The sequence below is a fragment of the Alexandromys fortis genome, unplaced genomic scaffold, assembly GCF_014885135.2.
Source record: "Alexandromys fortis isolate MF-2015 unplaced genomic scaffold, M_Fortis_MF-2015_v1.1 scaffold_60, whole genome shotgun sequence".
NCBI classification, from domain to species: domain Eukaryota; kingdom Metazoa; phylum Chordata; class Mammalia; order Rodentia; family Cricetidae; genus Alexandromys; species Alexandromys fortis.
The window spans coordinates 5,511,235-5,530,495 of NW_026067946.1; the positions used below are offsets into that span (position 1 = coordinate 5,511,235).

At 37.1% G+C, this 19,261-nt stretch overlaps 2 protein-coding genes across 3 annotated transcripts in view; both read right to left on the reverse strand.

Moving 5' to 3' along the window:
* Window positions 1-19,261, reverse strand: part of LOC126505971 (dmX-like protein 1) — a 1,144,103-nt gene that overhangs the window by 81,887 nt on the left and 1,042,955 nt on the right. The gene's annotated exons all lie outside the window — the stretch shown is intronic.
* The window catches only part of LOC126505967 (dmX-like protein 1), a 102,548-nt gene that overhangs the window by 49,335 nt on the left and 33,952 nt on the right, over window positions 1-19,261 (reverse strand). For both annotated transcript variants that reach the window (XM_050149210.1, XM_050149211.1), the window contains exons 11-16: window positions 18,511-19,195; window positions 18,299-18,420; window positions 14,035-14,124; window positions 13,854-13,956; window positions 5,250-5,369; window positions 4,472-4,693 (exon numbers count right to left, since the gene is read on the reverse strand). In XM_050149210.1, coding sequence (XP_050005167.1) covers window positions 4,472-4,693; window positions 5,250-5,369; window positions 13,854-13,956; window positions 14,035-14,124; window positions 18,299-18,420; window positions 18,511-19,195 — 1,342 coding nt within the window. The remainder of the gene's footprint in view (window positions 1-4,471; window positions 4,694-5,249; window positions 5,370-13,853; window positions 13,957-14,034; window positions 14,125-18,298; window positions 18,421-18,510; window positions 19,196-19,261) is intronic.

The following is a 19,261-nucleotide window of genomic DNA, read 5'->3' on the forward strand; positions in this document are numbered from 1 at the left end:
CTCCCATCAGGACCACCCACCCAACCACCTCCACCAATGTCTTTCCTAAGTTCATGACTTTCAATTTTGTTTTGTGACCTAACAAGCTTAAACAAGGTCATTTGTGACACTAGTGGATTAATACTAGTCATGGAATCTGGTGACAGATGTAGGATCTCTATTACAACTACTCAACTGTGTCACTGTAGAGTAAAATCAAATATATCCAACAGCAGACAAAGGGTATAACTATAAACTGCCAAATTTATTTGTAAAATATAGGTAAAGGGGCTAGGGAGACAGCTCAGTCAATACAGTGCCTAATGCACAAGTACAAGGATCTGAGGTTGGGTATTCAGATCCCATGTAAAAAGCTCGACAGGAAACACATCAATTAGGAAGCTAATTGTAAAACAAACAAACAAAAACAAAAAAAAAAACTATTTAAAAGACTTTAAATGGAATTATCCTATATATATGTGGACAGTGTCACTTCCAGAATAAATAAAAATGACAGGTGTGGTATATCTCCTTATGAGATCTTGGTCAGAGAAGTCCTAGAGGTCTACAAAACAATACAGAATATTGCCCTTGTCCTTGATTACCCACCACTGCTAAACACTGTCACTCTATTGCTGAAGACACTGCATGCACTGGCTACAGGATATAGAGAAATCAAAGTCAAACTGTCCAGGTAAATTCCTCCACAGTAGTGAGCTTTCACAATGTGAAGATGCTATGCAGGATTAAGAAAAGACATTAATGGTCTTATCCAGCTCTGAATCATACATGTTACAATATGGACCTATCACGCAACATATGCCAGCTTCTGCAATAGTGGCATTACTGTTAAAGAGTGTTAACTAAATGATTGGATTTGAAGGCTGCTCTACAAGAGAAAATGTTATACCCTGTACGATAATCCTACAGAAAAGACCATGAGTGTTATCTATTATTATTATTTTGCTAAATGGTCATGCTATCCAATTGCTATTTAAATCTTTATGTTTATACCTATAACCTAGGCTGCTCTGAACCTTGATAGAGAAGCCTCTTCTTGGAGTGGGCAGTCAATGGAATGATGCATAACTGGTGATAAGAGACTGAGTACTCAGCCCTAAATGAGATAGATACTTATATCAACTCCCCTCTTCCAAGCTCATGAAATATCATTGAAGAGAAGGCAGAAAGAATCTATGAGTCAGCGGAAGGATGTGGAGTTTTGTAAAATACTACTTTCTGGATATGACATGGCTATCACACTCATGAACTCAAGCAGCTGTGATTACCTGCACAAAATAAAACCAGCCAAACTTCTGGCATAGATAGATAGATGGTATCCAGGTACTTACTGCTCCTTATTGAGGATGTGGGGAATTCTAATACCTCACACGTATGAACATATGGGCAGCACTAACTGGACTAAGTGGGTTACTTAAAAAAATAAAAAAAGGACATATAGTGGGAAAGGGGCATGTTAAAGTAGATATAGATGGAGTTAAAGGAGGAAAATAAGGGTTATATATGATCATATTTCACTGTATATGAATGAAATAGCCAAGAATAAAATTAGAATGGAAAGAAAAAAAAAGTAGAAATAGGAGCTCCTTAGCTTTTTGGGGAAGAAGTGGGAAGGAAGAAGTAGCTCCCTGAAACTCAATGGCTGGCCTAGCTCAGATAATGAGCTTCAGGTTCAGTGAGAGACCCCCCACCTTGAAAAATAAAGGTGGAAGGCTAGAGAGAGAGAGAGTTCAGCAGTTAAGAGCTCACACTATTCTTGCAGAAGGCCTAAGTTTGATTCTCAGGACCCATGTCAAGGAGTTTACAACCACTGGAAACTCTAGCTTTGGAGATCAGGCTGGTCTTCATAAACACCTGCATTCACGTGTGCATACCCCATAGATATACGCATAATTAAAAATACATCTTAAAAAAATTAGAAAGTAATTGAGGAAAGATGCCAGATGTGGATCCTGGGAATCTAACTCAGATCAACTCTGACTGTCAGTCCTACCAGCAGATACTTTTACTCACTTAACCATCCACAAGCCTCTATCACATTTTGAAGTTTATTTCATATTAACTGTGATGATATTCCAAAGTCTTAAACAAATGTAACCTTACATTAGGATCATCAATTTCTTTGAGCTGAATAAAAACATTTTTAATCCTTTTCAAGAGAATTGACTAAATAAATAAATAAATAAAATTCATACTAGAAAAAAAACATTTCCACTATATGGCCCCCAAATACCCTTATATTTTTAATAGGGTTTCATTATATAATCCAAAGGCCTGGAATTTGCTATGTAGACAATACTGGCATTGAACTTGCAGCAATTCTGCTTTTGGCTTCCAAATGTGGGAATTACATGAAAGAGCCACCACATTTGAGTATATACTACTCAAATATGAAATAAAACAAATCTTGTTTTTCCACACAACTTCTAAATTAGGCCAAAGAGTTGTCTTAATATATCCTTGATTTCTCTATTTTGCTATTTTAACTGGACTTCAACAATGAAGACCCATTTTGTTATAGCTAGTGGCAGAATTTTGACAATACTAAAATTACTCTTTTTCAAGGTTTAACTTTGCTTACATTGATGCTGCATATATGGCAACGACCCAAACTCCTAAAACTTTCACCTTTCACAAAGATCAGGTACCTGATAACAGTATTTGTATTTTAGGCAAACCGTCAAAAGAATGAGAAGTAGCAAAGAACACGGACACATTCTAAGTATGAAACTCAAAGAATGAATGACTAAAACCATGGATGTTGTATTGGTTTTCTTAGAACCTTAGCATACTGGTTCTATACCTGAAAGAACAAGAATCACTAGAGTGCTGATCATACTTGCTGGCCTCTAACCTAGAATTTGTAATCAAGAGTCACACTTTCATAATGATCTGATGATTTAAAAAATAGGAGTTTGAAAATAGAGTTTGGAGTGATTATAGTCCCTGCACTTGGGAGGCTGAATAAAAGAACTATTTGAGTTGAGGAAATTGAGCTCACTTAAGGAAACCCCTACTTAAAAAAAAAAAAAAGTACAAAAATAATGCCTGGCGGTGGTGGTACACGCCTATATCCCAGCATTCAAGAGGCAGAGGCAGGGAGTTTGAGGCCAGACTGGTACCAGTCTAGTTCCAGGACTGGTACCAAAGCTACAGAGAAACCAAAACAAAACACCTTGAAAAACCAAACAAACCAAAACAAACAAATGAAGAAAAGGTACAAAAATTAAAAGGCCTTGTATCTTGTCTTGTATTCTTGATACATATATGCGAAATACCTGGAAGGCTTAGATCAGATCACTGGGCACTAAGCTACTGTGCATGAATCAGTCATTTCAATGCCAGCAAGTCACGTTATGCTGCTGCTCCTGGTCTGGAAACTGCACTCTCAAAACCACTGTCTTGGAATAAAAGTGATAATACACTGCAGAAACCTTATACTGCCTACCTTAGCACATAGCTCCAGAAAACTACTGTAACTACTAAAACAGTTGGCAAATAAGGGAAAACTTGTTATTACATTCTAAAACTTTCACTTGTCTAATGTGATAGTTTACTTTTTCAACTTGAGGGATTTAGAGTCACTATAGAAACAAACCTCTAGGCAAATCTTTGAGGGAGTTTCTAGTTGAGTTAATGGATATGGAAAAACCCATTTTAAACATGGCAACAGGATTCCATGGGTTGGGGTCTTGGACTGAATAAAAGTGTGGTAGTTTGAATAAGAATGGTCTACATTTGACTGTTTGGTTCCAAATGGGTAGAACTGCAAGGACTAGGAGGAATGGCTTTGTTGGAAGAGGCGTGTCACCGAGGGAGAGGCAGTGGTTTGCTCAACTTGCACCATTCCTGTGTGCTCTTCTGCTTCCTCCTTTAGAGCTATGAACTCAGGTGCTGCTCCAGCCAGCCTGTTGCTTGTTGCCCTAGTGCCCTGTCACCCTGCCATGATGGACTCTTAACTCTCTAAAACTGTAAGCCCAATTAAATGCTTTCTTTCATAAGTTGACTTGGTCAATGGTGTTTTACAATGGAATAGAAAAGTAACTAGCAAGACAGCAAGTGAAGTGAGCTGAGCAGCAGCTTTCATGTCCAGCTCTCTGCTTCCTGATTGCAGACACAATGTGACCAGCTTCTTCAAACTTCTGCCATGCTAGTTTGTACTTAAAACTGGGAGTCCAAATAAACATTTTCAGGTATTCAGTCCAATCAGTGAGTAAAGCAGATAAAACATCTACCCAAAAATATAGTTTTTTATAAACTAATCAGTATTTCCAATACAACTTGGCTGGAAAATGTCATATAACTTGAAAACATAATAAGAAATTTAAACCTTCAATTTCAGGTTCTCAATAGAATTATTTCCATTTCTGCTTTGTGTGTATTTCAGAGTTAGTTACAGCATTTACTTTGAGGAACACTGTAAGCACCCAGGCTTTACAAAGCTGGCTTAGTCTCTGGGGGACGTACAGACCTGCTGAAGGCTGGACACTGATGATCTCCACCCCTTCTGGCAGGTCCAGCTCTTTGCTGTATACCATTTCAGAGGACAGGGACAGCTTGCTGGTGGTCTGGAGATTTGCTCTGCAAGCCTGGAATCTCTGTGAAAATGGAGAGAGAATCTTCTCTGGAGAAGAGGAATAATGATCTTCTGGTACCCAAATAGCTTCTGATACTTTTATGTCTGTCCTTTCATCTGTAAAACAAAAAAAAACAGAACCAAATCTGAGCAGGAACTCTGTAAGAGTAAATATTGTAATTGCTACTTTTAAATACATAGCTAAAATGTAAAATTGTAGACACTATATATAGGAAGACAGTAAGAAAGGTGTTTTACTTTTGGTATTCTAAATAAACTGTAATTATTACAATATATAAGAATGATTTCAAAAACTAATTCTAAACAATAGAAAAGGAGACATAGCTAAGAAGGATAACAGAGGAAGAAGAGGAAGAGAGGAAAGGGAAGATATGCTCAAGTAACTAAACACATTTATAAAAAGTTAATAAACCCATTATTTTGTGTAAGTAATATATAATATTAACAAATGATATTATTTACAAGAATAAATACGGTTTTACAAAACCATTTTTCAGTTAAATGTATGTAGGAAAAGTAAAAATTTTTTTCTTATGAAGAAAAAAAGCCCTAAACTTTTCTAACCGTACATGTATACTTTGTTAAATGTAGGTCTACTTGAATCTAAACAAAACAAAACAACAAAAAACCCACACAAATGAAGTAGACTTACCCAGTGAGACAGGAATGGACCTTAAGTGTAAATCCCACATGTGTAACAGTGAACGATTGTCTTGAGTGCACTCTATCACAACCAGGTAGAACTTTTCAGAAAATCCTTGAGGTGAATTGCCTGTTGTCATTAAATGGATGAGATAGTATACTAAATATACCAAGTTAAAATAGCTTTTCACTATTTTAAAGAAAGAATCTTAAAAAATGCAAAGCAACATTATAGAATGTATTCGATGGTGTTAGCAAATGACTTAGCATTATCAGGAAATTCTAATTATATACATGCTATAGGCAAATTTCATTTTCAAAGTCTAAATTTTAAGTGTTGAATTTGAACATTTTAACCTTAAAAGGTCCTATTACAAGTTACTAACACTGAACTGTTCACAGTGATATCCTAGTACGTAGGACATTGCTAAAGAGATGGAAACTATGTAAGACAACATGGTACAATACATCACAATCGCTGGGCGGTGGTGGCACACACCTTTAATACCAGCACTCGGGAGGCAGAGGCAGGCGGATCTCTGGGAGTTTGAGCCCAGCCTGGTCTACAAGAGCTAGTTCTGGACAGGCACCAAAGCTACAGAGAAACCCTGTCTCGAAAAACCAATATATGACAATAAAAATTGTATTGTTAAAACCTTCCAAGGTAGCTGGGTGGTAGCACATGCCTTTGATCCCAGCACTCAAGAGACAGAGGCAGGTGAATCTCTGAGTTTGAGCCCGGCCTGGTCTACAAAGCAAGTTTCATTACTCATAGTCTGGGGAGGGGTAAAACAGTGACGTGTAGACCTTCCAAGGTAAGTTATGTACAAAAATTTTGTCTTTGTTTGTTTTGTTTTTTAAGACAGGGTTTCTCTGTGTTACAGTCCTAGCTGTTCTGAAACTAGCGTTTGTAGTTTCAGACTGGCCTCAAACTCACAGAAACTGGCCTGCCTTGACCTCCCAAGTGCTGGGATTAAAGGCGTGAGCCACCACTGCCCAGCTTAAGTCTTTATAATAATACATAGTCAAGAAAATATTTCTTTTATATGTGTGTCCCTCTTTCTCTCTCTCTCTCACGCACACAAACACAGAGATGGTGGGGAGGGAGGGAGGGACACACACACACACACAGAGAGAGAGAGAGAGAGAGAGAGAGAGAGAGAGAGAGAGGGGGGGGGGGGGAGGGAGGGAGGGAGGGAGGGAGGGAGGGAGGGAGGGAGACAAACCATCTGACCTACTGACCTCACTGGTCCTAGCTTACCATGCAAGCTTGAAGACAAGAGTTCAGATGTGCTAGTGTACAACTATAATCTCAGTATTCCTTTACTGAGATAAGAAGCAGAGATAGGAGACTTGCCTAGAAGCTCACATTCCAGTTAGAAACAACAGGAAAAAAAAAAAAAAGTGAGACTCTGTCCAAAAGAGGAGGCAAGAACTGAATCCCAAAAGTTGTATTTGACCTCCACAAGCATGCACCCCTACATTTACACAAGCACACAAATACAGATGCACAGACAAAATAATAAAAAATAAAAAAAAGAAGGAAAGGAAGAAGGAAGGAATCCATCTTAGTTCATACTGCAAAGTGTAAATTAAATGCATCTTTCTGAAATTACAAAACCAGTAGATTATTCCCTCTTTTATGAAAGATTATAGTGCAAGATTTCTTCATTGTAATCTGTTTCTAAGATACAAAATTATCTAAACAAAAATTAAAATTACAGTTCAAGAGCAACTTGGGCAAGACCCTGACTCAAAATAAAAGAAGTTGCAGGTATAGTTCACTGATAGAAAGCTTGCTAAGCATTATGTCATAGATTCAGTATTCAATATTCTCTCTCTCTCTCTCTCTCTCTCTCTCTCTCTCTCTCTCTCTCTCACACACACACACACACACACACGCGCGCGCAAAGGCGATGATATAAATCACAGAAAAGAACATATAAAAAAAGGTAAAAGCCAATCCCTCACCAGCAGCACTTGGGAAAACAGGCCCTATACCTTGCCTGGGTAGCACAGCCAAGTTGGCCCTGTAGACAGGAATGCTGGTGAACCAGCCTGGAAGTGTGAGAGAGGATAGTACCCTTCTAACCTCCTCTGCAATGAGGTGGTAGGCATGAGGTAAAGATGCCTTTCTACCTAGCTTCTACTGCCTCCAGCTGGCAAGGGTGTTGACCTTCCCCTTCACCAGCTGCAAAATTTGGAAAAGTGGAAGCTGCACCTCATCTGGGCAGCACAGTAGAGCCGACCCTATTTGAAGAGGTGTGGGTGGGCCAGTCCTGATGTTGTTAGCGTGGGAGAGCTATCCCCAGCTATTTATCTGTCTCGTGGGTAGGTAGGCTTGAGAGAGATGTCCCCCCTTACAAGCTGTAGGAAAGTGGGCCCTGCTCCTTGCCTGGGCAGCACAGCTGAGATGCAGGACCTGTTCTCACACCCTGTTGGCAGAGGTACAGGTTGCTTGGTCCTGAAGGTGTGAGAGCGGGATAGCTGACTACATCACCCTTGTCTGCCATGGGATGGTGATGGCAAGGGATAGATGCCCTTTCCTGCTTACCCTGCCACAGGTGGTGGGCGAAGAAGCTGCGTCTGCCCCCTACCAGCTTTGGCACTTGGTAAAGTGGGCCCTAAATCTCACCTGGGCATCACAGCAGAGCTAACTCCTCTCCTCATCTGCCATACAGTGGTATGGGTAGGGGAGAGATGCCCTCCACCCAAATGCTGCAGACCCAAACCTGCAGGAATTTCATGACACAGTGCAACAATAGGATATCCAAGACGAGTCTCAATGAGGTCTCAGCATCAAATATGTAGCAGAAACCGGAGGCTTTGAACCAGATCAATGATTCTTTGCAATGAGCACTTCCAAGTAAAGGTACATGGGCAAAAGGGTTTACTGTGTGACTCACTGTGTCACACTTCAGCTTCTATAAGATTTTCTTCTTTTTTTCTCTAAAATTGTATTTTATTGGGAGGGGGTACAAGGGCACAGGGCAGATACAAAGAGATGGAAAATATGCATGATGTGAAAGACACAAAGGATAAATAAAAAAAAAACTAAGGTCTGGAGAAAGACACAAAATAACAATCAAAAATTTTATCATTGTATCTCTATAAAACATATATAAAATAAATTCATTTAAAATTTTAAAAAAGCTGAAAGCAACTATTATTAGGGTACACCAAAGATTTACCATTTTAAGATTGCATAAGAAAAGTTTTAAAAAGAAAGCCAAAAAGAAAAGGTGACAACAGGACTTCTGGAAGCCAAGTCAGAATCAGTACCTGATTACTGTATAAGAAAGAAAGAGAACAGGAATATATTACTCTATCATCTACTTCTCCAGTCTGTGAACTGATCTAGTCAAGAGCCGACAAACATCTTCAACCTTTAGAACTTCAACCATGAACTTTCTCTATCATCAGACTGAATTTGATGCTGCAACTGAAACCAAGAAGTTGTTGCTGCCATAGCAACATTTTATTATAGGCAAACTAGGCTAAAAGATTCTAACAGGAAATATACAAAAGTGGTGTTGGTAGAGATTTCATAAGAGGGGTTCTCAGAAGTTGCTGCCAGGGTCACCATCAGTGCCCCAATTGGAAAAACCAAAGCTCTCAGAGCTAAACATAAGCTATGAACAGTGCCATGGGCATTGAACAGACACCAGCTGCTCCAACTCTGTGAGAAGGCAACAATGGCTAAAAGAGTGGAGACTGCCTAGGCTAGCCAAAGCCCACTAAACAGAAAACTCCATACACAAGCAAGGTGAGAGAGATTCCACAAGAGAACAGGACCCTAAAAATCAACAGAGAACAGGCCAGACAATGGCCAGGAAGACAAAACATTTCTTCTCTGGCCCACCTTCTCTACAAGTATTCATTATCTTTAAAAATACAGCAGGGAGCCCAGTACGGTGGTATAATACAGCATTAAGGAGGCAGAGGCAGGTAGATCTCTTTAAATTAAGTCCAGCCTAGGATACAGGAACAAGTTCCATGACACCCTGGGGCTATGTTAAAAATTCCCAGACTCAAAAAGAAGAAAAAAAAAAAAAGACAAGACAAAAAGGGCAGTAGAACAGGGCTTTATACATGTTTGTTACTATTTACTCTCGCTATTAATTTTTCTTCCTTTCTCTTTTCAGCATCCATCCCTCCTCATGTTATATTTCCTAAAGCCAAGAAGCTTACCTACTTAGCCCAAAATGCCCACATACCCCATTTTCTAAAACTGAATCAATTCTTCACACTATTAGGCATGTCTACCCTCCTCTACGTCCATTGACAATACTTACCACCAGTCTAACTGGACTGACCTCTTTTCTTTTCCATTCTACTCATAATGTTAGTATACACAGTACCTCTGGGTCCTTTTATCCCTAACTGATACTTAAATATGCTACTTGATTATTTGAGTTGGTTAATCAAGAGTTGGCTATTCCTACAGACAGTACTCAATACAGAGAGGCAAAGTGGAGATAGAGCCCAGTGCCTAGAAAACCAGTCAACAAGCAAAAGCAATCACCAAAACTATACTACAGCATAGAGCCTCCTGAACACTGCAAACTCATTCACTGGCAGAAAAACCTCAATTAAAAGAACAAAAACAACAGCAAATCTTAATTAACAATCTAATCTCAGAAGTGAAGATCCCAGAGCAAAACACAGGTAACATGAAGCACCAAGACAATGTGTTTCCTCCAAAAATTATCAATCCCATATTAATGACCCCTGACTAAAACGACTTAGATAAAATTCCAGATGCAGAATTCAAAACAACTCAAAGACTTGAATATTTTCCAGAAGAACACAAACAGCTACATGAAATAAATAAGCTACATGAAATAAATAAGAGATAGAAAAATTGAGGACAACCCAAGTCAAAATAATAATAAAAATAAAAAACATAATGGGTCACACAAGAACTTCAGTGAAAAGTCTCACCAACAAAATAGATCATGTGAAGATAGATTATCAGGTTAAGAAGACAAAATAGAGGAATTAGATAAAGTCAATGACTTTTATTTTTTTAATGTATGAACCCACATGCAAAGGTTCTGGAAAACTTGGCAAACATGCACACTACTGGAACACACGAGGAGAATTAAATAGTGATGGTATAACAGTATTTTAAATAAGTTATAGGAGAAAATGCCACAAATCTGGGTGGGAAAGACCATCCAGACACAAGAACAACACAGAAAACCAAACAGAAAAGACCAGAAAATAAAACACTGTGTCATGCTATAATTTAAATACTGTATGTACAGAACAAGGGAAGTATATACACAGCTACGAAAAAGGTCAAATGACATTCTAGGCAAGCCCATCAGAGTAACTGGTGACTTTTCAATTCCAACCAGAAAATCAGGAAGGGCTTAGACTGATTTGTTTAAAAGCCTGAAATAATACAATTGCAAACCTCTCCTAATACACAGAACATTCCACTCAAACATCAAAGAATACATAGTCTTCTCAGCATACCACTGAACTTCTCTAAAATAGATCACATTTTAAGACACAAAGTAAGTCTCTACAAATACAGAATAATTCAAACTATATCCTGTATTCTGCTATATGAGATAAAGCTAGGTATCCTTAAGAGAAAGTATATAAACTCATGAAGTTTAGTCAGTAAGCTATTGAATGATGAACAGGTCATTGCAAAAATCAAGAAGGATACGAAACCTTCCTAAGACTAAATGAAAATGAAAACATAACACAGCCAAATCTAAGGGGTAGGATAAAATCAGTTCTATATTTACAGCTCTAAAGGCCCACTACACTAAAATAGAATCAGAGATATCTCAATAAACATCCTGATGATGAACCTTAAGGCACTGGAAAATAAAATAACAAATCAACATGCAAACTAGTATAAAAAATAACCATGCTAATGCAGAAAATAATGAATCAATGAAGCAAAGAGTTCGGCTTTGTTTTTTTAGAAAATAAATAAAATTGGCAATTCCTTAGCCAAATTTACCAAATGAAAGAGGTAAGACCAACTGATAAAATTAAAGATGAAAAGAGAGACATTACAACAAACATTGAAACATTCAGAGAATAATGAGGGCATACTTTAAAATTTTACAGTCTCCTAAAGTGGGAAATCTAAAAGAAATAGATGAATTTCAAGGTGCATATATAGTCTACCAAAGTCAAGAAGTAGTAAATACATTAAATGGATCTATAACAACCAATAAAACAGAAGAAGTCACTAAAAGCCAATGGCCTGAATGAAGTTTTGCAGACTTACACCAAACATCAAAGAAGAGCACACATAAATAATTAGTCCATAAAATAGAAAGGAATACTTTCAAACCCCTTTTTACAAAGTCAGTGTTACCCTGACAATAAAACCAAATAAAGATTAAAAGAGAAAGGACAAGACCAAGTCATTTCTTAAAATTATCTGTAAAGTATTTTGTTCATAGAGCAAAATAAAAAATATGACTCCATAAACATTTTCAGGGAAACACTAATAATAAAAACAATGGATTTTTTTAGTATAATTAGCAAGAATTGCTTAAGTATTTTAAGAAATACTAGAACAAGTATTTGGTCTTAAAGAGAAAAATTTAAAAATAAAAGAATCTTACAACAGAAAATGCTAGAAACAAGAAACAGCAAAATTTACTGAACAGCAGAGTTAAAAAATTTACTTTTAATATAGTTATTAAAAAACAGGATGCAGCCATTTGTAGTTACTTGTAGGGCCATTTATCATGTAGAACTGTGGCTCCAGCACTGTGGTTCCTTTGCCATGTAGTCTGCTGGCATTTTCATTTTGACCTTTTCCCTTCTCCCTTCTTCTCCCTTCTCTCTCTCTCTCTCTCTCTCTCTCTCTCTCTCTCCCTCCCTCCCTCCCTCCCTCCCTCCAGAATCTCACTACATAGCCTTGGCTGGCCTGGAGCTCACTCTGTAGACCAGGCTGACCTCAAAGTCATTGAGACTTGCCTGCTTCAGCTTCCCAAGAGCTGACATTGAAGGTGTTCACCACCTCACAAGGCTTTCTACTCTTCTCTTCAAATGCCAGTTAAAGCCTGGACAAGCGTTCCTCAACACTATGAGCTTCTTTTCACTTTTCCTGAAGCTGCTCCCCACACTTGCCATGTGGTGCTTGTCCTCCATTGCTGACCCAGCTAGTTTTCTCAGATACTAAATTTAAAAGGGAGTATATTTCTCTCTTCTTTTCTTCTCCCCACTCCTAGCAGGCACCAAGACTTACAGCTTGCTTGCTCTGTTGTTTGTCTCTCAAACTCTAGTAAAAAATTTCTTCAAATTTTCTCACTCCAAAAAATTAACAATAGTAACAATTTTGATATCATTTAGAAGTAGGTTTCATTTTTGAATTCTTCATCTTAAACCTGTCATCTTTGTGTGCGTTTGAGGTGTGTTGCTCAAGCAGAGCAAGTGTACTTAGGCCAATCTGGGTCTGTCTCATTGGAATTACAAATGTACCCATATTTTTAAACCTGGGTTTAGAGATTAATTAACCTCAGATCCTTCATGCTATATGACAAGCATTTTACTGTCTGAACCATCTTGCCATCCCTTTATTCTCATTTTTAGCATATGGTTACAATATCCAGAATTTAAAAAGTGCATGAAAAAAGTCTATTTTCACAGTTCATGAAATCTCATGGAAAATGATGAAAAGTTAACTGAAACCACAGTAACAAACTACCAACAGTAAGGTGCAGAACTCTAAGGAATACTTCTCAAAAGAGAAGTGGGTATTGCAGAAGAAAGTATTTGTAAGAAAAAAATCTGGAACAAATAAATAATGTAATATTATCTTAGACTTAATAACTGACTTGATTGATACAGTGTAACTGCTTACTGGATTTTAGTCTTCAGGAGAAATAACCCAGTTTGGTTTGCCTGTGTAATTAAAACTGATAGCCAAGAAATTTTAGCTCTGTTTTTTCAACTTTTCTTCATGCAAGTTAACAATAAGATAGCTAATTAAAAAGAACTTTTATTATAAATGTTTTATTATACATAAGACACATCTAATAATTACCATTTTAAATACTTATTTCTTTAAATTATGGGCTTCCACAAAGTCAAGTGTCCACATTTTTCAAATCAATACACCCATGTAAAGAGCACTCACTTGCTCACAGATTCCATCTATTGTATACTTAAAGTACAGGTAACTGGGCGAGGGATAGGGCTCAATCGTAGAACACTAGCTTAGCTTGATTAATCACCAGGACAGCTTTAAAAAAAAAAAGTCTAGGAAAGAGATCAGGTAGTAGGGAGGAACTAAGAGGAAAGTAGCTTAAATTGAGGAAAGTCAATTTGCTTTGATTTGTGTTGTCTATTTCCTGGTTAAGAGTAAAAAGCTAAAAAGAAAGGCTATATGTCTATATTCAAGCTATTCAGGAAGCTAAGGCAACAGGAGACCTTGAGCAGGGAATTTCAAGGCCAGCCTAGGCTACTAATAATACATATAAATAAATGCACACATTCATTGACAGAAGAGATAATAGTATTTATGTTGCAAAAAATCAACCTGATATACAACTTGAGATGTATTAATTTATCTTTATAAACTATGTAACATCAGCTGCATATTTCTCATTACATCAAAATTTTTCCTTACCTGGATCCAATAAAATGCTTTCTTTCCCCAGACTTTTCTTCTCAGGGTTATTCAAAATGAAATCTTCTTGAAAAACATGAAGCAACTGGGTTTTTCTGCCATGCTGAGATAAATAAATACCAATATAAATTGACATATATGTCATTTACCTAATCCTAAATAGCAGAAAAATAGTACTTACCAGCTTGGTAATGGGATCTAATGCAATAATGCAGCCTGGCCTGGCAGTTGACTGCTGACTGACAATGTTAAACACTTCACCAACATATTTCTGTTAAAAAAAAAAATTCCTTTAGTAAACAAATTCAAAAGTAACTAAAAACAAATATGAAATATTTCAACCACAATGAAGATAAATACGAAGTCAAGTAGATTTAAACATATTTTCTTGTAGCACGAATTCTAGTTGATCTTAATAATAAAAACTCAGAGTCAGATATTATGAGGTAAAAAAAAAAGCTGAACGATCAGAGAAGCAGTGCAGCCAGTCACTAAAGAGACCTTTACCTCTCCAAAATACTCAGACTGAAAGGGTGATTGATCCTGTCCTCAGACTGCATCTCCAGATGGCATCTGTCACCACCAAATCTCAGGCTGCAATGAGTTCCTGTCTATCTGGCCTTATATTCCTCTCTCCACCCAGCCATATCACTCCTATATCCATTTCCCTAGTGCTGGTATATTCCACCACTCCCTGACTTCTAGTGGCTTAGCTCTGCACTCTGATCTTGAGGCAAGCTTTATTACAAACAAAATATCACTAGTTTCTCTCGATCATAAACATTATAGGATTTTACCTTAATAGAAATTACACAGAAATGAGGAGAATTACAGCTCAATAGGTACAGAGGGTTAAAAAAGGCAACACTAGGCAACAAAATATTTTATACCAAACAAAGTAAAAGACTGCTTTCAACTTTCTGGATATACTCTAAGTAATGCTTTAAAAATATCAATCTTTCAGAGTAACATATTTATTTTGTTGTTATGCTGAGAATAAAACCCAAGGCCCTGTGCATGTTTAACATACTATCTTTCACTGAGCCCCTAAGATTCTCCTTATTAGCCATCATAAGGATATTTTCTTTTTGATAAATACTCTACTTAAATTTTAAGGTAACGTGTGTGTGTGTGTGTGTGTGTGTGTGTGTGTGTGTGTGTGTTACTGGGACCAAGAATAGAACTCAGGGCCTTATTTAAACTAAACCAAGTGGTCTACCAACCAACTCAAAGGAGCTAAAGCATTAATTTTAAGGTACTTACAATGTAGACCAGATTAGCTAATGATGTAAGTTAGCATCTTGTTTCTATAGGCTGATTTTTAAAAAGAATTAAATTTTTAAAAATTATGTGTTATATATGTATGGGTATGCGCGTGTGATTGCAGGTATCTGCAGAGGACCTGCAGCGTTGAATACCCTGGAGCTAGACCTTCAAGTGATTGTGATGTCGCAAGTACTGGGAACTAAACTAGGGTCCTTAGAAGAGCAGCAAGTGCTCTGTTGCTGATTCACCTCTCCAGTTCCCTTTCCCACCATTCCATTTTTTTGTTGTTATAACTGTTGAGTATGTATGTGTATATATATGCAAAAGGTGAGGAGGAGACAAGAGGAGAGACAAAGTGACAGAGAGACACTGAGTGAGAGCCAACACTCATGTGCCACAGTATCTCTAAGGAGGTAGGAAGGCAACCTTGGGTGTTAGGCCTTGTCCACCTTATTGTAAACCAAACTAATTGGTTAGCAGGTTTCTTACAGATATATGCACTACAGTGCCCAGCTTTGTGTAGTTTCTGGGTCAGGCTTGTGTAGTAAACACTCTGCCCACTGAGTCATATCCTTAGTCCAAATATGCTGACCTATTGAGCCACTTACATCCTTACATACTGTTAAATTCAGTGTTCATCTTATTTCTCACATATTTAGCCTTTCAATAGCATTTGATCCTAGTGATCCTATGAATACTTCATTGAGCTTCTATAAAATACCATATAAAACATTTTAATAATACAATGAACTATTTAATACTTCTATCATTTACTTTTTCTAACTATATTCCCTTCTTCTACAATTACATCTACCTCTGCAACTTTAAATTTGTCAGTACTCCTTATTATTGTTATGTTTTTGTTCTGTTTTGAAATGGGGGTCTCTCTACATAGTCCTGGCTGTTCAGGAACTTACTATATAGACCAGATTGGCTAGGAATTCACAGAGGTCCACCTTTCTCTCCCTCCCAAGAAAGGCATGTGCCACCACACCTGGCCTCAGCTGCTTATTTTATATGTTCAGTCCATACATTCTTCCAACCCAAAAGGCAACTTTATTGGATTGCTTGGATGACAAACAGGCATCTCAAAACAAGTATGTCAAAAGAGGAATCTTAAATCCCCCAATTCTTCCAAACCTTCTAGCTATACATTCTTCCTTATTTCAACCATAGCAATGCTACTTTACATCTAAAATCCTGTCCAATCCTAACTACATACCTTCAAAATACATTTAAAATCAAGCTATTTTTAAGCATTTCTAACATTAACCCTCATAACCATTCTTGGCTCCATATCATTCTCCACATCATTAAAAGAAAAAAGTAGAATAGACTAGGGTTACAACTTTTTAAATTGGTCTCTCTTATTCTACTTTTTTCTTTTCATTTCTTTTTTTGAGACAGGGTTTCTCTGTAGCTTTGGGGTCATTCTACTTGTTTTTCACAGATAATCGCATCACAGTTGTCATAGTGACTTATTTAAAAAACCTACATAAAATAATTTTCACATGGGCATAACTTGCAATGGTTTCTTGCTGTGAAATATTCCTTTACACTGAGAAGATATGTCACTGTGATTGCCTTAACAAAAAGCTAAATAGCCAAAACTTAGGCAGGAATTTGGGGGCAGAGAGAATGCTGGGAAAAAGATGAAGATGCCAGTGAGACACAGAGGAAGCAACATGGGCATTACAAATTAAAGGGAACCCAGTCATGTTAAAAGCAAACAAACAAAAAAAAAAAAGATTAAAAGATTTAAAAGATATGGGTTAATTTAAGTTATAAAAGTTAGTTAGAAACAAGCCCAAACTATTCATAATTAAATGAAGTCTCTGTGTGGTTGGTTATTCGGGAGCTAGATGGTAGGACAGAGAAAGACTCACTATAGTTTTTATGTCATTAGGCAGAAGTCCAAGTTACTGAGATAAAGTATAAGGCCCTCAGAGGATCTGAGCAGGTTACCTTTCTGTTTTAATTTCTGACTACTCTATATTACTTTAATCCACAATGATCTCCTTAGTGTGCTATTATATAACCAACATGTTTTGGCTGCAGGGTCCATGAACAGGTCAACTTTCCTTTTGGATCACTCTTCCTGTAGACAGATGTCTAGATCACTCTACTCCTTCAAATCTTTATAAAGTTTTTCCATACACAGTAACTTAAGGGACACTCCCTACTTCCTTTGCAACATTGTTTCTCTCCACAGAACTCGTTAATGAATGCATTTTTATTTAGTTCCCTTCAATCAGCTATATCTTGCTTCACTACAATGAACTTTGTGGTATCAGCTTGATTTTCACAGCTAAATTCTCAGCAGTTAAAACAATATCTAATAAACAAAAGGCCCTCAATAAGTATCTTTCTCTACTAAATAATGTGTATGTATACATACATATACATATACTTTGAAAAACAGTGTTTTGTAAAACTATACTGTAAAAAGATATCTTTCTCTACTAAATAATGTGTATGTATACATACATATACATATACTTTGAAAAACACTGTGTTTTGTAAAATTATACTGTAAAAAGAACTTAGCATCAAGCAGACTAGAATAAACCAAGGGCTCTACTACTTTACAACATTAAAACAACTAGTAACTGTTAGTTCCTTAAGCCAGAATCTAAGAAGGAAGCTTAGGCACAGCCTGAAGGCTACCTCAGGAGATATTTAAAAACACCAAATAAACATGATATGCTGTCAAATGCTTACAATTGGAACATATAGGAATCTGAAGTAGGGTCTCTTCCACAGTAAATGGCATCCAAAACTTGCCTGAGCTGCAACCAAGCTGTGGCCATTTTCATGTTTAACACTGAAATTCCACTTTAACTAAACAGAAACCAACAACTTCTACTACAAAAGGTAGTCCCCATTTATTTCTGAGCAAAGAAACACACAGCTAGACTTTCCTTTCTTTTTTGTCAGAGGGAGGGGCTGGGATTTGAACTAATGGACCACAGCATGTTAACATTGTACTCAATCCAGAGCTAAATACCAAACCTAAAATGATGAAAGGGCTTAACTTAAAAACACTACATAAGTGAATGTGAAAAAAATATATTAAAAAAAGAGAAGACTTATCTGTCATGAATTATAGGTCACAGTTCTAGCACACGCCAAGAAAGTATAGATTAAGTATTTAAAAACATCATAAAACTAGTACTTACAGAAATTTCAGGGTTGGAAAGCTCATATAAAAGTTTCTTGGCATCAATAACTGCTTCATATAACCTCAGATACTGTCCATCACTAGCTACAAAGCATGCACTAGGAGAGTTGCAGTATGCACCTAGAAAGTATTTATAAACATTTAAAATTTAACTTTTGAGCAACAGTGCCCGAAAATAAAATTACTAAAATAAAATCATAGTATGCTTACCTAGACAGTAACTGGGTATAAGAGTAGGGAGCCATGCCACATTGGAAAAGGCAGAAACATGAAGAGAATTAATCCGGGCCAGCTCAGATACTCCTCCAGAAAAGGATAATGGCCCAACAGGATCAACCCTCCAAAGAATAAGCTCACTATATATTGCATTGGGATCTTGAAATGCCATATCAACATTGTTTTTATTTTGCTGAGTCAAGGAACAGTCTTCAGTATTTACAGTGTCCTGAGCATGCGTTTGGTTACCCACATTTGGTGTTCTTAATGCATTATGATGTGAAGTTGTCAGTAGTAATGGTAATACTGAGTGGCAAGCTAAATCATTAAGATGAAAACGGTGACCACAATATCTGGATTTGTGAGAAATACTAAGAACTGTAGAAAAAGCAGATTCCTCAGCAAAACTAACCAGCCACTGATTCAAAGATCCATCAGCATGCTTTGAAATCATCATAACATTAGGAGTAAAAATACTTAATTTTAAACTGTTCGATGATTTACTGTGACCAGATGAGATAAGCATTGATGTGGAACGAGTGAGGCCAGAAGGTTTCTGTTTTCCTTGTTGAATAGCCAAGTCAACATTCTTTGTACAGGCATACATAACTATGCTCTTACAGAGAGAGTTTGCATCACCTGTGGGGAAAGCTACAGGTATTCTGGAAACAAAGGACACCTAGAATTAAGAAAGTAAACATTAGAAAATATAATTACATAAAAACATATCACAAAAAGTTTTCAC